General features: G+C 41.4%; 1 protein-coding gene across 1 annotated transcript in view; it reads left to right on the top strand.

Annotated features, from left to right (window-relative positions):
- Nucleotides 1-1,454: 1,454 nt before the first annotated feature.
- Nucleotides 1,455-17,078, top strand: part of LOC116997380 (ras and Rab interactor 3-like) — a 157,926-nt gene continuing 142,302 nt past the window's right edge. Inside the window, exons 1-2 of the mRNA XM_033061961.1 lie at nt 1,455-1,804; nt 4,090-4,200. Of these exons, the coding sequence (XP_032917852.1) occupies nt 1,648-1,804; nt 4,090-4,200 (268 nt within the window). The 5' untranslated portion in view covers nt 1,455-1,647. The remainder of the gene's footprint in view (nt 1,805-4,089; nt 4,201-17,078) is intronic.

Genomic DNA, 17,078 nt, shown 5'->3' with positions numbered 1-17,078 from the left:
TGCATGTCTCAGTGCCATTCTTCTGACATGCAGTTGTTTTCCTGCTTTAATGTAAATCATAGAGTCAAAAGCCCACCAGAGCCTAGGTGCCCATGGAGCTTGGGGAGTTAAGACACACAAGTTTCTGTAGCTGTTAACACCACTGTTGCTCTTTGGTTCTCCAGCTTGAATAATGCCTTTTGCACTTGAGACAGTTGGCAGTCTTCAGGATGAACCCAGAGCAATTTCACATGCAGTGTGTACCACAGCATCCTGAGCACTGTGCTTCTGCACCTTATAGTGGATAGAATTCACAAGCAAAACCTGGAAAACACATTTGAACGATGGGAAAACAGGATTGGTGATATTTTATTTGTGATCATTTGTTCATATAAGGTATTTGTACAATAATTATGAAACCATGACAAACAATTCCAGATACATGTTGTATGTTCTGAAGAATACAGACAATGATCCAAAGGGAATCACCTGAAAGGCTTTCTGTCGTAAGCCAAATGCTGTATCAAAAAGAAGATCAGATGAGTTAATCCCATTTTGCCTACATGTGCTTCCTCATGCGTTTCTGAGAGGAATATAGAAGCGATGTGCGTGCTGTAGGAGGAAGTTCCCACCACTCGTTGGCTAACAGAAACCACCTAATTAATGTAAACATAGAATTTTAGTTAAAAAAAAAAAAGAAATCTCGGTGGCACAGCGTGCGACTAACCACCATTTCACACAACGGGTCATTAATTGTCATCCTAAGCACCACGCGTTCGTTGCAGTGCAAACTGCGCGCAGAAGCGCCATTGTCCCCATGGAAGCCCATCTGGAAAGGCATCTCCAGAGACAGTGGGAGAGCCCCGAGGCACCGGCGCTCCCCGGCAGCCCCGGGCGCTGCTCGCGTTCCGCGCGCTGCAGCCCCTCAGGCGGCCCGGCCCGGCCCGGCCCGGCCCGGCGCGCTCCTCGGCACCCACCGCTGCCCGCTCCCACCGCGCGGACACCGAGAGCGGGACATTCCTGCGCCCGCAAGGGAAAGGATTAATTTCAGCACTTAATTCCTTCCCCCCCGGCCCGGAGGTGGGGGAGAGCACATGCGCGTTGCCATGGGTGCCGGAGCAGCACCCAGAAAGTTGCGGGAGAGGGGCGGGGAGAAGGGGCCGAGCCGCCCGCCGGGGCTGAGAGCCCGCGGACAGCTGCTCTCACCGCGGCGGCTCAGTCGCCCACCTGCCGCCTACGGCTGGCGGCGGGGGAGGGAGGGAGGAAAGGGATAAACTTCAAACTTGGCCGGGCGGGCAGAGAGCCGCATGGATGTGTCCGTCCCTCGGCGCTGACTCGCAGCCCGCGGCGCGCTGTGGGGCGGCCGCTGCCCGAGGAGCGCGGGGCGCCGCCGCGCCGCTCCCTCCGCCGCCGGCCATGGGGCGCGGGGCTCAGCCCGGCCCCTGAGCGCGACGCCTCGCCCCCCCGCTCCGGGCTGCCGCCGCCTCCCCGCCCGCCGCCACCTGCCTCTCCCTCCGCTGCGCCGCTGCCGACCTGAGGCCCTGGGCATCGGCTTCTCTTGGCGCTGTAGCCCGACCGAAATGGAGCCGTCCGCGGGAAGCCGCCGGGAGTGATCCCCGCCTTCCCACCGACCCACTGGCCGCCCCCTCGGCGCCCGCTCTCGCTGCGATGGAGCTGGAGGAGACGCCGCTCGCCCCTCCGAAGACCATGCTGCTTATGCTGAGGAAAGTTCGCAAGAGGCGGGAGATGCTGCTGCAGCAGCTGGGCTTCATCTGCGCCATCCTCTTCTTCGCCTGGTGCATGTCCAGCCTGCTCTCCAGAGCGGGTGAGTGGCGGTGGCGGCGGGACCGGCGGACCCCGGCGGGGCCGGGCGGGCGGCTGGGGCGGCCCGGGGGCTGCAGCCGCCCCGGGGCTGCCGGAGCTTGGCGAGGTCAAGCGGCGGTCGCTGCTCCCGTTTGGGGTCTTCCAGTGGAAGTGTCCCGGCGTGCAGGCGGGGAGCAGCGCGGGTTGCTCGGGAGAAAGCCCCGGGCGGATGCGCTGCCCGCGGAGAGGGGGAAGCGGCGCCGCTGGCGCCTGCTCGTCCGGGGCTCCCCGAGCCGGGCTCGGGCCGGGAACCGGCGGGGCATCGCGGGCAGCTCTGTGCCTGGGAATGGCCCTGGACGAGTTTCCCCCCTGCTGTTGCATCAGTGGAGTTCTCTCCAGCCGCTTGTGGTCCCCTCCGCAACTTCGGCTTGCCTTTTGTTTTGTCCTTAGATTGTAAACCTCCATCAGCTGCAGCTGCTTCTTTTCTCAATCTCACACACACACCCAACACCTCTCCCCCCATTACAGTATAGATTTGAGAGAAAATTCTGCATTTTAGGCTGTGAACGGTGTTAATCGTACGTTTTGTGGAGCGAGTATTACAACGGAGCCTTTTGCATCATTTCTGCGTGTGCTGTATTGGTAAACTGATGCATGTATAATTAACCATATCATTCCCATTTGTTCCTCTGCCTGCTGGCACAGTTTGGGCTCTAAGTGTGCAGCTTCAGGCCCTCATCCTGCAATAATGGTTCACATCTCTCAAATACGAAGTCTGAGGTTGCTGGGACAGCACTTGCGTCCCTAGGTAGGGCTGCCAGCAGTCCTTTAAAATTTAAAAACAAAATTGACTAAGCCCATCACTAAGCATCTACATTTAATATAAGAATCTCAGATTTCAGCACATTTAGGCTAGGTCATCTACTTAAATTAAAGCTGAAGTTCAAGTGTGTGCTTTAGGGAAGAAAAATCTGCTGGAACTTGTCATAGTTTGTAACGCTCTTGCGCTCAAATTATTGCCTGGCTTGTTTGAGCTGTATCTAGGATGGCAACAAGCCATCCATATAAGAATTTGGTGTCTTAGACAATATTAGCATATTGCTTATCTTAAAACTTTCAACTTGGAAACAAGTAATAGGGGTATGAATATGTTTGCATAGCTTGAGGGGGTTTTTTGTTGCAGTTGTTGTTTTCCACAACTTTTTTAGGTTTTCATGAAAAATGTCATGACTAATGAAAGTTTTTAATCTCCTGGGTTATCAGCTAAATCCCTCATAACCTAATTTTTGATGGTATGCTGCATCAGGTAGGGGTTTTTTTCCAGCTGGCTAATTTACAGTACATATTATCCATAAACACTGACCATCTGTTGTCTGTATTTCTTATAATTGTGGCTCAGAATATTTTACTCTGGAAAAACTAACTTCCAAACAAGATTTCTCTTTCCAGGAGACACCAAGAAAACACAAGTATTACATGATGACAGTATAAACTCTAAAATTGGCCAAGGAAGAAGTTTTGTTATTACAATATGTTAATTTGAAATAGGTAAGATTGAGGTGGAAGTGATTTAATTAAGAGGTTCTGTTCTTTCTTTGGTTATTATGGTTGTATATGGTACGTGATCTCACAAGTGATCCTGTACTCTAACAGTTTTCGTTGAGAATGGATCTGGAATATGTGTTTTGGCAAAAGCTCCATTGACTTCTAAAAAAGTTTTTATTTTTAAGACTTATGAAAATTCACTGTGATTTCCAGTTTCTTTGACGAGTTATGAATGGTTTGATATTATTAAGCATACCCAAAACTGAAAAGTACAGAATTAACTAAAATGTAACTGGAACATATCCATATGCATTTTTATTTTTTCATGAAAGCAGTAATGTAATATGTGCAAGTACAGATGACTAAATGGAAGTGTGATTTTTTGCTCATGTCAGCATAGCTGGGCTGGTTTCATCTATAGGAGCTGCAAGTGTTGACTTTCACAGGTACAGGCTTCAGCATTTGCTTGGTGCAGAATGTTTTCCTGCTGTGGGTCACAGCCAAGTGTGCAGATAGTTCTGATAGCTTGGAACATGCCAACAGCTTGGATATAGCACCTAGCTGTACCCTTTGGAGCCAGGAGCACCTAACACACGTCTGTGTGGCACTGTTGGCACGTGCTCCAGTCACACCTTGGATTTTGCCCTATTTGCATTCTGATGGTCTGTCCATGCTCCTTCTTAGTGGGCACATGCAGTCCAGCTGGGATGATGCAGGGAAAAGTCAGTGCTAGTGGGCGTAATGTCTTTTTATTTAATACAGGCCAAGAATTAGCTGTACCAGACAGAAGCATTGTATCAGGAATGTGGAGGAATAGAAGGTTGATGGCATCACCTAATGGGACACATGAAGAGAAGAACTGTACAGAGCCAGGTAAGATGGGAAAATTGTTATGTCCTATAAGCTCTTGAGATGTATTGGGTAGTTTTGTCACGAGCAAGCTGCGGTGATGTGTAAACATCAGTGTTGAACTTAAATACCTCAACAAACCAGGACTGTTCTGTGTAGAAATAAGGTTTATTGTGTAACATAATGACATGATTTTATGTATTAGAGGCAAAAGGTAATGTTCAGAAAAAGGAATGTTTTGGGGTCATTGTGAGAGCAGTGCTGACAATTCAATTTCTGTAGTTTTATTTCTTTAGTGATCATTCATTTCTGTTCAGCTGATGTGTGTATATTGCACAAGTCATGGGAGTTGTGCTCCTCTTAAAACTATGGGTAATATGCCATGTTTTAGATGACCTCTGAGCTCAGTGATTTATGTTCATTACCATTACACAGTTAATCATGGTTTGCTAGTTTAGTGATAAACTATGTATACAGAGTAGGAATTTATGTTGTGTGGAGGGGTTTGATGAGATAAGTGATATGGAAACCCTAGAATCCATTTTACTTCAGGATGTCTATCTTGGCCAAGCAAAAAGAATTGATTGAGGGCAGGAATAGATGGTGCATTTTAGTATCAGTGTTAGTCCACAATGCTTTCATCTTCCCATCTGTCTTTCTAGTGTGTATTTCCTTTCTCTCCCTCCTTGCCTCTCTGTGGTTTATGGTGTGTGGGAGATGAGATATTTTGCCAGTGGCACTAGCCAAGTTAATTTAAAGTTCAGATTTATTTTTTTTAATGTGACTCTGATCAACTCTGTGATAGCAATGGAGTGTGTGCCTTCTCTCCAACAGTGTCAGCATGAGTTTTAGGATACTGTCAGTGCTGAGCACTAAGGAGAGTATGGAGCAGTATTCCTGCTCTCACTTGTGTATTTGTTGTAATACTGAGGTGCCAGTTGTATAGATTGGGGGTCACTAGTGTGCCTATACACTCCTGAGAAAGGAATGGAAGAATATAGCTCAAAGTATGTGGGTCCAAAAGTTTTAGCTATATCGATGTCCAAGAGCTTCCCTGTGCTCTTGTTAAGAACTTTGTGGGTTGGTTTGGTGTGTTCTGCATCTGTAACCATATGATGCTCTTGATTTGTCTGTCGAAGTTGTTCACAAACAAGAAAGAACAGGAAAAGGACCTTTTGGAGACACATAATGATTCTTGCTGAATAGTCAGAAAATACTATTCTTTCCCACTCTTCTTTCATTTACCTCCATATATGCGGATACATCAATGGGATCATGTCTGAGCACATAGTCGGCAGTACACTTTGAGTCAAGGCAGTGGAGGCCACAAAATTATAGAAGCTAGATCAAAAAGCACCTGTCAAAGTTCTGATGGAGACTTCCATTTAGCATGAGCAAGAACTTTTTCACAATATGTGAAAATGACCTAGGTAAAAACATGCTTACATGTCAGTTGCAATTTCAGAAACAATACTGACTTCTTCACATGTTTGTTTTAAGTTCAGCTTCCTCCATTCTTCTAAAGTCATAAGATTAGTTTAAGAATAATTGGAATAAATACAGCTGGGTCATTTTGGTGTGCTTTCTGAATTCAGGTCTCTGATGTGCACTTTTCTCTGTAACCACAAGAGATGGACACAAGGGAAACCCAAATATGCCTCAGGATGCTGAAGTTTTAAGAAAAATATCACAAGACTTGCATTAAATTAATTATTTCTAGTCACAGTAATGGTACTAGCCTTTCTTTTAAAAAGTGTTTCTTCAGTTAGAACACAGATTTACAGATCAAGTCTGTCACAGGATTGCAGTTGTAGCATTTTTAATCACTTCCTGTTATTCTGCAGTTATGTTCTGCTTATCACTGTGTATCTTCTGCAGCTGAAAGAGGAATTGAGATGCTGTAGTAGTGACTAGATATAAGCTGCAAATAGAGGGAACATCTGAAAATAGCTGAAGTTGGTGTTTGTGGGGCAGGAGTGGGTCCGTAAGAACCCATTATTGTTATTTCTCAGTAACAATCTCTGTAGATTTGGGGTAGTGTTCTTTGTTGGCTATGTTTTTTGTTGTTTAGTGTATTATCTATTATTTTTTCATTCTTTTCTGGTAGTCAGGGATTGAGATGTCATGTAACAAGAAAGTAGCAATGATCAAACACCTATCAAAAAGGAGCAAGTAATATAGCTCATCTCTGTGGGAATGTAGCTTGTGTAATCCCATGACTGCAGAGAGAAGTCCCAGGAAAGGTCATGAGACTTGGAGATTGCACAGAATATTGGTGAGAGCGTGGATTTTCAGTTGGAGTATGAGTACATGGTTCCCTGTAGGCTCCTGTATGAGATGTACTTACCTGTGTAATTTCTGTGTGTGCTCTAAGCGTGTACAAATGCATGGCTGTGTGTATATAGCAGTTTTCTTCTGTTATGTGGATGTTTTTATGTGTGTGTTTAGGATACAAGGATTTCATAGTACCTTGAGAAGTAGAGGTTCTTGCTGAGAGCCTGTTAATCCCTTGTGTTATTGCTGTGCTCCCTTTTCATTAGCTTCCCACACAAGTCTGCAGCTTTACCTCCCTTTTTCCAAAAACTTTCAATGAAGTTAATGTATTTACCACTTCACTTGATTTTTTTCACTTACATATAACTAAAAAAGTAAAGATGCCAATTTTTAGAAATGGCAGCTATAGAAGTTTATAAGACCACAAGATCCCTGCACTTCATGACACTGGCAAGAAAGGTTCATCCTTTGTAATATATCTTGGGATAAAAACGGAGTAAGCTTCTACAAGTAATGTTAGACACTTGAGAGTTGCTGTCTTCTAGAAGCTCACATAGTTTACACTGTTTGAGATTGGTCTCATTTGCTGAAGTAGATAATTTCTTATTGTGTTCTTCTGGAAGCATTGATAGTGTTTCTGGGTCATTGTATCAGAAGAGAAAAAATGCTAGAGAAAATTGCTAAAGAAAAAATGCTGCTTTAAAAAAGAACCAAGGCACTCTGAAAGAACATACACATATGTGTGTGTACATAACTGGAGAAGAAAAGTTGGAGTTTTTGTATCAGAGGACTGATAATCATGAATATCTTGAGGTGCTCCACATTTTTTTCTGATAGTAATATTCTGCAATCATGAAGAGTTACAGATTTTCTCTATCACATAGCAGTGAAGGTCAGCTGCAGGAAGCAGGTAGAGCCTTGGGAGCACAAAGCCAACCTCTATTCTGGTCTGAACTGAGACCAAATTCTCACCACAGTTAATGTGTTCTGGAGCATTTTTCTATTAAAGATCGTTCCTGAAAGCTTCTCTGCTGTGATAAGATACTGGTTTTTATATTGTCCTGGAGGCTAGAGGGCTTATAGATTGTATATAGAAGGCTCTGGACTTCAGAAATTTCATGAGAGCCTGGGATTTTTAAATTATGAATACTCTATTTATTTGGTCTTGAGTAACTCTCTGGATGGCTTCCTCTTGGAAGGAAACCAAACTACCTTTTCTTTATGGCTCTGGGTAGATTTCTGTGGGAGGAGGAGTTGACCTGACCCTCCTTAAAGCAGAGAGATCAGAAAAGAGGAGTTGTCCCTAGCATCTTAACATACCTCATTAGTTTGCAACCAATTTTTTTTGCCGTATCCAAGCTCTCACTTCCATCTGCCATCAGCTTGCTAGCTTGCAGTGCCATCTGCCCAGAAAGTCTGATTTGTAGCTTCTCTGCTCCAATGGCTTGCCTCTTGTTTCAAAATGTTCCTATGACTCCATGTCCTCCAGAACTCCTAGTAATGTTTCCAGGGCACATACATGGTGGGGTGAGTGGGTGTCATGATGTTTCTTACCACGAGCCTCCACTGGGGCATGTCAGGCTTTTAAACAACTGATCCAGACTCTTCACTGTTGCAAACGTTTTCAAGTAATCCCTGAATATGGGTAGAATTTTTTTCCCCCTGTGAATTAGAAACCTATGGGTTCATATTTCCATTGTCTTCTGACACTGGTCAGGGAGCGGCCTTGAAACAGAAAGGCCAGGAAAGAAACAGAAAGTGGGATTTTCTTGCCTGTGGTTTGTCAACCATGGACAGTTCATGAACTACATTGATTTTAATGAGCTACATTGATTTTAAATAGCTGGTGATTTAGTTCAAGCATGTTCCTCTTATTGTTTTTAGTGGGTAAAGAAGAATTGTGGACTGGGGGAAAGACAAGGTTAGCATTTCTTCCTGACTCATGCTGCACTTTTAGCTTAGCATTAAAAGGCACATTGTAGCAGAGAGAAAGAATCAGTCCTCTATAGCAAAGTGTGTTTCCCAGTAATGTGTGTAAGTGAGTTCTGAGTCAGGATCAAAGTCATTAAGTCTGTGTATATTTTACACTGTTAGTGATAACTTTGAGGACTCATGTAAGATGTGATGCACTGTAGAGAAACTATTTAGACAGTTTTGTTAGTGTACCATGGAGAGAACACTTATTTTCTTCAAAAATCAATGATGACTAGAGAAGACAGGACTGACTCTTCCAAGCAATTTACCAAAGGGGCAGAAAATGCTATTTCTTGTACACTTGTAGTAAAGACACTACAGGAGCTGCTGATTTCCATTAGTTGTATTTAACAAACACAGTGCTTATTTAAATGCATAATTCTTAATGTGCTGGATTGATATATCCTTTTTTTCCCTTAAACCTTATAGACACCTTAATATTTAAGATCATAAACTTAGCGTAATAAATGCTGGTGGAATATGTAATTTTGTGCTGAAGTAAATTTTCTTTAAATGATGTGATAATATGTATTTCTTTTAAACAATGCATTCATGATCTTCCCTGGATCCAACTTCCATTTTGTGGCAGGGGTAAATGCCTTAGACCTTCACTTCTAAGGATGTGGTATTAATAATTTCACTGTAAACCTTTGTTTCATGAACAGCCTAAATTAGGAAGTTCAGCATGACCTGCATGTGCTCTTAATATGCATTGATACAATACCTAGCTCAGAAAGACCATGGTCTCATTGAGGTACTACAGAAAACTATTGTGTTCTGTTATGTTATTTGCAAAAAATCCTCACATGCATATTAGTCGGACTTCCTCTCTGCCTTGATGCATAGAATATGTGCAATTATTTCAGTATGATACATTTATTGATAGTGCATGCATGTGGATTTAAAATATTTTGTTACTCCAGTGTGTTATGCCCTCAAAGACCAGGAAAGTTACCAGTTCTAAACAATTTCTTTTCATGTTGGTCTAAAAGAAAATGAAAATGAAGAAAGGTTTAAGAAAAAAAAAATAGTTTCTTTATGCATATGGTATTCACATAACTTATAGGTGCAGTGTCCTGTGAATGTGTATTTATTTATGTAGTTGAAAGACTTACTAATTAGCTAGCATGTAGCTTATTTCTGTAGCCACTTGTCATATGCTGGTGGGGTTTTATTTGTTTGGGGTTTGCTTTAGGTTGTTTCCCCTAACCCAGTGACTCCAGACTCCCTCTTGTCCCTGTAGATGCTCAGTGGTGAACTCTATTGATTGTGATTTCATTTGTATGGCTTCTGATTCTGGGGAAGACAGATCTGTGACAATTTAAAACCACTTTTAGTGGGATAGTTGATGGCTAATGACAAACATTTTATCACAAGTTTTTCTTACGTGACTGCCAAGGTCTCCTAAATCAGAATTCACACCTAGGTTAAGGCTGACCTGACATCTTTGCATAGCCTTTGAGTGTGAGTATTAAATGGTTATGCAGGTATGTGCAGTTGAAGTTATTTAGGAAAAGTGATGAGGTTTTTCTTTGTGTTTGGTTTGTTTGTTTGTTTTGTGTGTTTCTGCGTGTTTTTTTTGTTGGGTTTTTTTTTTTGTGAACCAGTGTAGGAAATGTGCCTTGGCTGAACATAGAATTTGAAAAATAATCATCCTTTCTGAGCTGTTCATTTTCCTGCAGCCTATTAAAACTGACATCCAAAATGCTAGAAAGGAATGAGACACACATATTTCTGTGCTTTGACTCAACCTGCCAGCAGCATCCCCTGGAGAGCTGAGAACAGAAAACTCCCAGGGTAATTTATCCATTTTGGGAGGTCTAGGTGTCAAGTTTGCCGGAAGCAGTTTAATGCACAGTAAATTAAGGTCTGATTAAAATGCCATGTAGAGATGTAGTAAACAAAGGCAAATCAAGCATATTAAATAGTATATTCTTACCTTACTGTATATTCTTAAACCTAGTAAAAATATTACTTAATATAATCTTTGTATTGTATGACTCAGATTTATTTGCAGTTGGCTTGGGTCCAGTTGAAGCACACTGTGGATAAGGATTTCTATAAGCAAAGTCTTTGCTTTGAAACCAAGAAGCAGACCTGAAACAAAAATCCACATTTTAAAAATGTAACCACTTCAGAAATAAAATTAATGTCTGTGAGCACAGGTTCTTGAAACATCCAGGTTGAGTGCTCTGGAGTGCCTGGACTAAGATCTCAAGTTTCCTTATTATTAGCCCAACTCTAGTATTTAGATACTTGATTTACCTGTATTTCAAACCACATTACCCAAGCATTCATCAGATATTAATGTAGTAATAGTGCAACATTTCTTTCTGTAACTGCAGACAACTCGGGTAGAGAACAGCTGTGTAAATTATTTGACTGTGGTCAAAGAGGAAATATGTGACTGAATCAGATCCAGGTACCTCAGTTTTGATTTAGGCTCCTGGAAAAATGATGTTTGGAGTATGACCTCCTGAAGTTCCATCCAGCCTGAGTTGTCCTGAGATGTGGTATGGAAATCAAATTAATTACATTTCACTCAGGAACATATTTGAAATCCTGAATTAGTGATTTCAAAATCGAAGTTAATGAGGCTTGGATATGCAGCTCTCCATGGTGTTGCTGACTGACTCACCTTTAGTGAGGGGATAATGTGTGTGTATTTGGATATGTTCTTCTCTAGTATGACTGGGGAGATAGACTGTTTGGTAGATATGTGCTCCATTTTCCACTTAGAGAATGGTATAAAAACTGTGTTTAAATGTACCTATCTTTGTCCATGGCAACTTTGATTTCTGTGTCACTTTGTACTGCAGCTGAGACTGAAAGCACTGCAGTCTTGCCTTGTATTGTGTGCAGTTGTTGCCAGACCTGACTGCTGTAGGAAGTGGGCTGAAAAGGCCTTGTATATCAGCCTGTGAGCATTGTCCATACTCCAGGGGCTGGCCTAGCACAGTCTTTATGAGATTCTGGGTTGCTTGACAGATGGTAAAATGCTGGATTCATTTCTTCATCTCCGTGTTCTTGGTGTTTCAGTCTAACTTGGACCACCAGTGTGGAGGATTCAGACAAAACTCTGCAAGTCCAGAACTGGGCTGCAGGGAAATAGATTCTGAAAAGCACCTGGAGATAGAAGATTGTCACCAGAAGATGCAAGAGAGAGAGAGAGAAATTTGGGGGTTGGAACTGTGTGGTAGAAAGACTTAGGTTATCCTGAAAGGTATCCTGGAGCTGGGGGATAGATGAGACACATGAGTGAAGGAAGACTGAATTTGGGTGGTGAACCATGGGAGAATATTGGGAATTGCAAGGCAAAGAGGTAGGCCCGGAGTTGTAGTAAGCAGAGAAGGTGATAAAGTGAAAAATCAAAATGTAGAGAGAGGTTTGGTTTTGGTTGAGCAAGAAATTACAGTAAATTAGTTTTAAACTTTGTTCTGCTAGCATTTCTAATAAAAAAGCTTATAATTGGTTTTTTTCCCTGAGGTTACAACATTTTATTATACATATTAGTTCTGTATTTGTTATGCCAGTGGCAGAACAGATGTGGTTACCCACCTAGCAGGCTGAAAATACTGAGTGAACCTGCTGACAATTCAACTGGCATCAGTCCTGTTCTACAGGGAGGCAAGACTTTCAGGCAGTAAAGAGTGGTGGTTTTCTTTATTCTTTGGAGTTGACAGACATTGAAGACCTTCTAGTAGAAATTGTAATAGCCTTAGAAACTGAGTCAGATTAATTCCTGTTGGAAGTCTACTGGTAAGTTGAAGTACAACAGAGCAAACACTTCAGATGGAATGCAGGTTACCATGTGTATGTTGTCAGGCAATTTGTTTTTCTTTCAACATGAGATTAATAGTTTAATGTTAATAACAGGTGCCACATTAACGATGCTGAGGGTGACATTATCTACCCATAGTGAGGAACAGCGGTAAATGTGTCTTCCTGGAAGCAAGAAGATTATAATTTAGACTCTGCCTGTTCAGTTTACATACATGCTTGTTGGAAAATTCTTGGAGTTTACCTAAACCTGATGAATTACTTTTCTCCTGCATATGATGCATTCAGTTGTTTAGTGGGTTGAGAGCAATATGATTGAATCTATTGCTATTCAGAAGTATTTAAACCTTTTAATACCAAGATGTAAAGATATTCACAGATGGTGGGAAACATTTAAAATTCTGGAATGGAATTTCTGAATGAAATTTATGTTTAGAAGTTTAAATTGACTGAAATGTAGAAAATAAATTTATTATCTGCTCCCCCCATTTACTGTGAACCAGCTTGTGCTTTGAGTTTTTTGAGCTCCTAGACCAAAGCTGACTCTTTGAGAGAGGCAGTTGTTTAGAGCCTCAGGGAGCATATCTGTGCTCCCTTAACTCTACCACCAATACAGCCATGACAGTTTACAGCAGCTGAGGCTCTGTCCCACAGATGTAGTGCTGGATGGTGGGATGATGTTTCTGGTTTAGTTCTTTGTTAGAATTCTCTCCCGTTACTTCTCATGACTTTGTAAAGGTTGCATTCTTTACTTGATTATGTTATGCATTTTTAAATCCCTCCATAGGATTTTTGACTACTGTTGCCTAAAATTGTAAGGTTTTTTTCTTACCTTCTGAAGCCTTTTGCAAGCCTTGGTCTTCCCTCTTGCTGCTATCCTTTGTCTGCTTCCTTTGCCTGCACTGACACTTTGGGATGTTTCCAATGTCCATTTACCTTTTCTTGTTATTTTTATGCAGATGCTTCCAGAACAGAAGGTGAAAGAAACTATCTGTAGTATTATCACTCTGTCCTTTCTTGAATCTCACTTCATGAGCCATGAGTACCATGGTGCTCTGAGAAATTGGCCAGCCAGAATTGGCTAGACAGAGAAGTCAAAGCTTACATATTAATTAGTCCTGTTTCAGTGATGTTTTTCTAGTTGAGTGTGGGAGGTCCCTATAGAGCTATAGTGTTATCTGTCCTTGTAATGAGATGCATTGGTAGTCCCTAAGAGTGCCTAATGAAAATGAACCAAGAAAAGGAAAAGAAGACTGAAGAAAGACAAACTGTCTTGCCCAAAGTTTGCAGAGAAGGTCAGTAGCTAAGCTCCATTTCCCCCCTACATAATCATAAATTGTAGCTGTATTAAAAGTTCATTGAGCTTGGAACTGTTGCTGCTGCCACCATCAACACTCCTTCCTGATCAGCTCATGATTTGACTTCTTTATTGTGCTTATTAAAGATACTTTTCACAGTAAGTAAAGCGTTAGCACTTCCCAGCTTGTTAAAACTGGTAGCTCAGTGCTACACGCTGCAGTGCACTTGTGATTTCTTCATGTCTTCCACCTAGAGGGAGAGGAAGCCTTGGAATGTATAGATCTTCTTAGTTGCTCCCTAGAAGGGGGTGGGTGCATTCCTGGCTGAGCCATGTTTGGGCCAACTGCTCTCCACAGAGAATGCAGATGAAAAATTGACTAGGGAGGTTGCAGGTCTCTGCTGTGGTGATGTTTCTACCACTGGAGAATGCTTTTTGGGACTGTTGTGTGAGAGGGACTGTGTAAAATGCCAACACTGTTGCCCTACCAGGACTAAAATGGGGACCTCTTGCTGCTTGCAGGCTGAAAAAGGAAAGAAAATGGTCAGCAGTGTTTTCTCATGTGTGAGCAAACCTGTGCTTGTGCCTGACTCGAAGCTCTTTGGAAATTACTATTTTTTAAAAAAATTATTTCAGGGAGGGTGAGGCAAGGGTTTATTTTGGCCAACTGACTCTTGAGTGCAGGATACGTACTTCAGATTTGAAGGTAATTAATCAATTGTGTTTTTCAGTACCGTGTGTGTTTACTATAGTTATTTGGTTGTACAGGATTGTTTAGTAAGAGCACGTGATGAGAGAGTTCTTACTTGGAAAGACTATCTGGGATCATCTCCAGAACTGCTTTAATCTGTGGATATTTAGGGCAACTAAGTTTAGTAAGTACTACTTAGGTAATTAGAGGTTGGAGCTGGGCTGCTTTCTCTGCAAGACAGCAGACTGGTAATGGGAAATTAGTCAACTTTGTTCAGTGTTATCTTCTGAACAGCACCAAGCCTGGTCACCCAACTCAGTTTCATTTTTCTATTGTCTTAGGGGGTTTGAAAGTTAAAATAATATTATGTTTCCTGTAGTCTAGGATGTAGCAAAACTATCTCAATTGTTTTGGTTGAAAGGCGTACTTACGGCTGGAGACAGTCATGATACCCATTTTGCACTCTGGACTCTAATTTGCTTTAAGGAAAAAAATGCAGACTGGCTAAAGAATGATAAGGTCTCTGCTAAATAGCTGCTTGTGAAATTCTTTTTACCCGGTGTTTTACCAGTTGCTCCTTAGGTGTAGGTACAAAACCAATTTGCATGTAAGAAAGATGTTATATTAAAAAAGGATAGTTATTATACAAGCTTTTCTGGGTTTTAAAAAGTACTGTATAAGTTTCTATATAAGCTCAGTGACTTCTGAAATTGTTCAGATTTGGTGGAGTACATGAAATTATTTGCAGAACCTTTTGGTTTTGTTGAAGGCTTTCTAAATTTGATATTTTCTCCCTCATTCTACATGTTGCTGGATTGAGTAGTACACAAATGCCACTAGCATTACTATTATTCTGGGATGAAATTGCAGATGGTGTGAGAATAATGATGCATGTACTCTATGCTTCTTTCAAATAAAATTTTGATCTTCACAACTAAAATTCTTCCCTAACCAATTCCAAATATTTTGGTCCTGCTGCATTGCTGACTCCAGGCTGGACTGTGAATTGAGCACTGCAGTACAGCTCTGAGGATGCTTCCTGCCAGGGGCTCAACTCTGCGGGGTAATTCCATCCTCCAAAGGGTTTTCAGCTGTGAGAGGCTGCACATCATATAACTTGTGGAAGAGATGAGAACCTTCTGTATCCAAAGTGTGGAGAGGAAATGGCTGTGTTGGACAACACTGGCTGTGTGCCTGTCTGTACTAGGACTTGTGACATCTCACTGGGCTCAGACTGTAATGGGGGGTTATGTCCTGATTCTGGAGTGCCTACACACATGACCCCAAACTGAGATCTTGAACGCTGTTATAAGAAACCAGATTATCATCTGTTTTGTCTAGAAGACTAAGTTCAGTCAATAAGTGGGGAGAGGTGTTTTTGTTTGTGTTATTTAGAATTTCTTTACAAAAAAATCTTGTATTTATTTTTGTAACTAAGAGATCTTTTGTAAATATCTTTTTTTAATGGCAATTTTATTATAGTAGCTGTAGAGTAAGTAATTCTGTGCATTGACATGAATTGTACAGAGCTTCATAATAACCTTATACGCCAGTCTTCACTGCAAGAGATTGAGATCCAGTCTATCAGTGTGATACGGGGACCAGAAAATCCTCAATTCTAGCTGTGCCTGCAGCAGTGAATTTCTGTGGAACTTTACCCTGTATTCCTTCACTCCAGAAAAAAATACTTCTTTTTTTTAGCCCACAGGGAGCAAAAATATAATTCAACACTAGCAGGGAGCAAAAATATAATTCTACACTAGCAGGGAACCTTGATCTCTATTCCTTCTACAAATATTACCTATTTAGATTGGGCTCTGAACATGGAAAGCATTTTTATAATAGTAAGCCTTGTTCTCCATGGAGAGTGAAGATGATCTTAGATTTCGCAGTGGTAGATTTGCAACTAGTTAGGTGCCACAGTATAAATTCTGATTTAGAATGAGTGTAAACATGATGTAGCTTATCAGTGAGGCACCTGTTTCTTGCCCTCAGATTATTCAGTTCATTGCTCTGATTATTTCTTTTTTTCTCTGCAAAAGTACCTTTCCTTCTTTTCTGTCTGTAAAATGGATCTTTTATATGGGAAAAGCAAATGAATTGCTTGTTTTCAAGTAATGTAATCAGATTAGGCATTTATAGGAGTAAAAATTCAAAGTCACAGTCATTATCTTCCCAAAGAATGCATTTCTGTTCTGCTAGGAAACATACTTAAATATTTAGGAAACAATAGTAATCTTTCTCTTCTTTATGCAAATGGAGTAGCGTATCCTTTGGTGTCTTCCTATTTTAGTTGCATGCTGACTTTATATACTTAATCTTGAAGAGGCATTTAGATCGTATTATTTAACAGCCATGGGTAAAAGCCTCTTGCAATTATGAGATTAACAAGAGTTACACTGTTTTGATTCTTCCTGAGGACTGATATGTGGATGCATGTTTGCTTTGACTAGATACATGTTTGACTTTCTTTTTCTCTATTTTGGTTTTCCCCTCCTATTTTGCCTTTAGAGAAAAAATATGTTAGCTGAAAGATATTCAAAGGATGTAAAAGGCTTAAATGCCATAGGTGTTCCTTCAGGTGCTGCTGTGAGTGCTAGGCACCTTTACAGCTGCAAAGTAACAAAATCCAATAATAGAAATTTGGAATTTGCCTTCACTGGCTGTTGAACTGTATGGTCTATGTTTTATGAGAGGTTGATTTGATTTTCTTTGAAACAAACTTGGGAAAGTAGTGTATGTTTTCTCTCTTTTGCGAAAACATTCACTCTCCAGTATATGAAGTTACAATCACATAATTAAAGCTGTGAGAAAAATCATACTGTTGTAGTGTATTAATTGCTGGTGAGTTTATGCTAACTGTAAAACAGCTCTGACTTTTTAGAA

This window comes from Catharus ustulatus, chromosome 6, assembly GCF_009819885.2.
Source record: "Catharus ustulatus isolate bCatUst1 chromosome 6, bCatUst1.pri.v2, whole genome shotgun sequence".
NCBI classification, from domain to species: Eukaryota; Metazoa; Chordata; class Aves; order Passeriformes; family Turdidae; genus Catharus; species Catharus ustulatus.
This window is presented reverse-complemented; position numbering and strand designations above follow the sequence as displayed.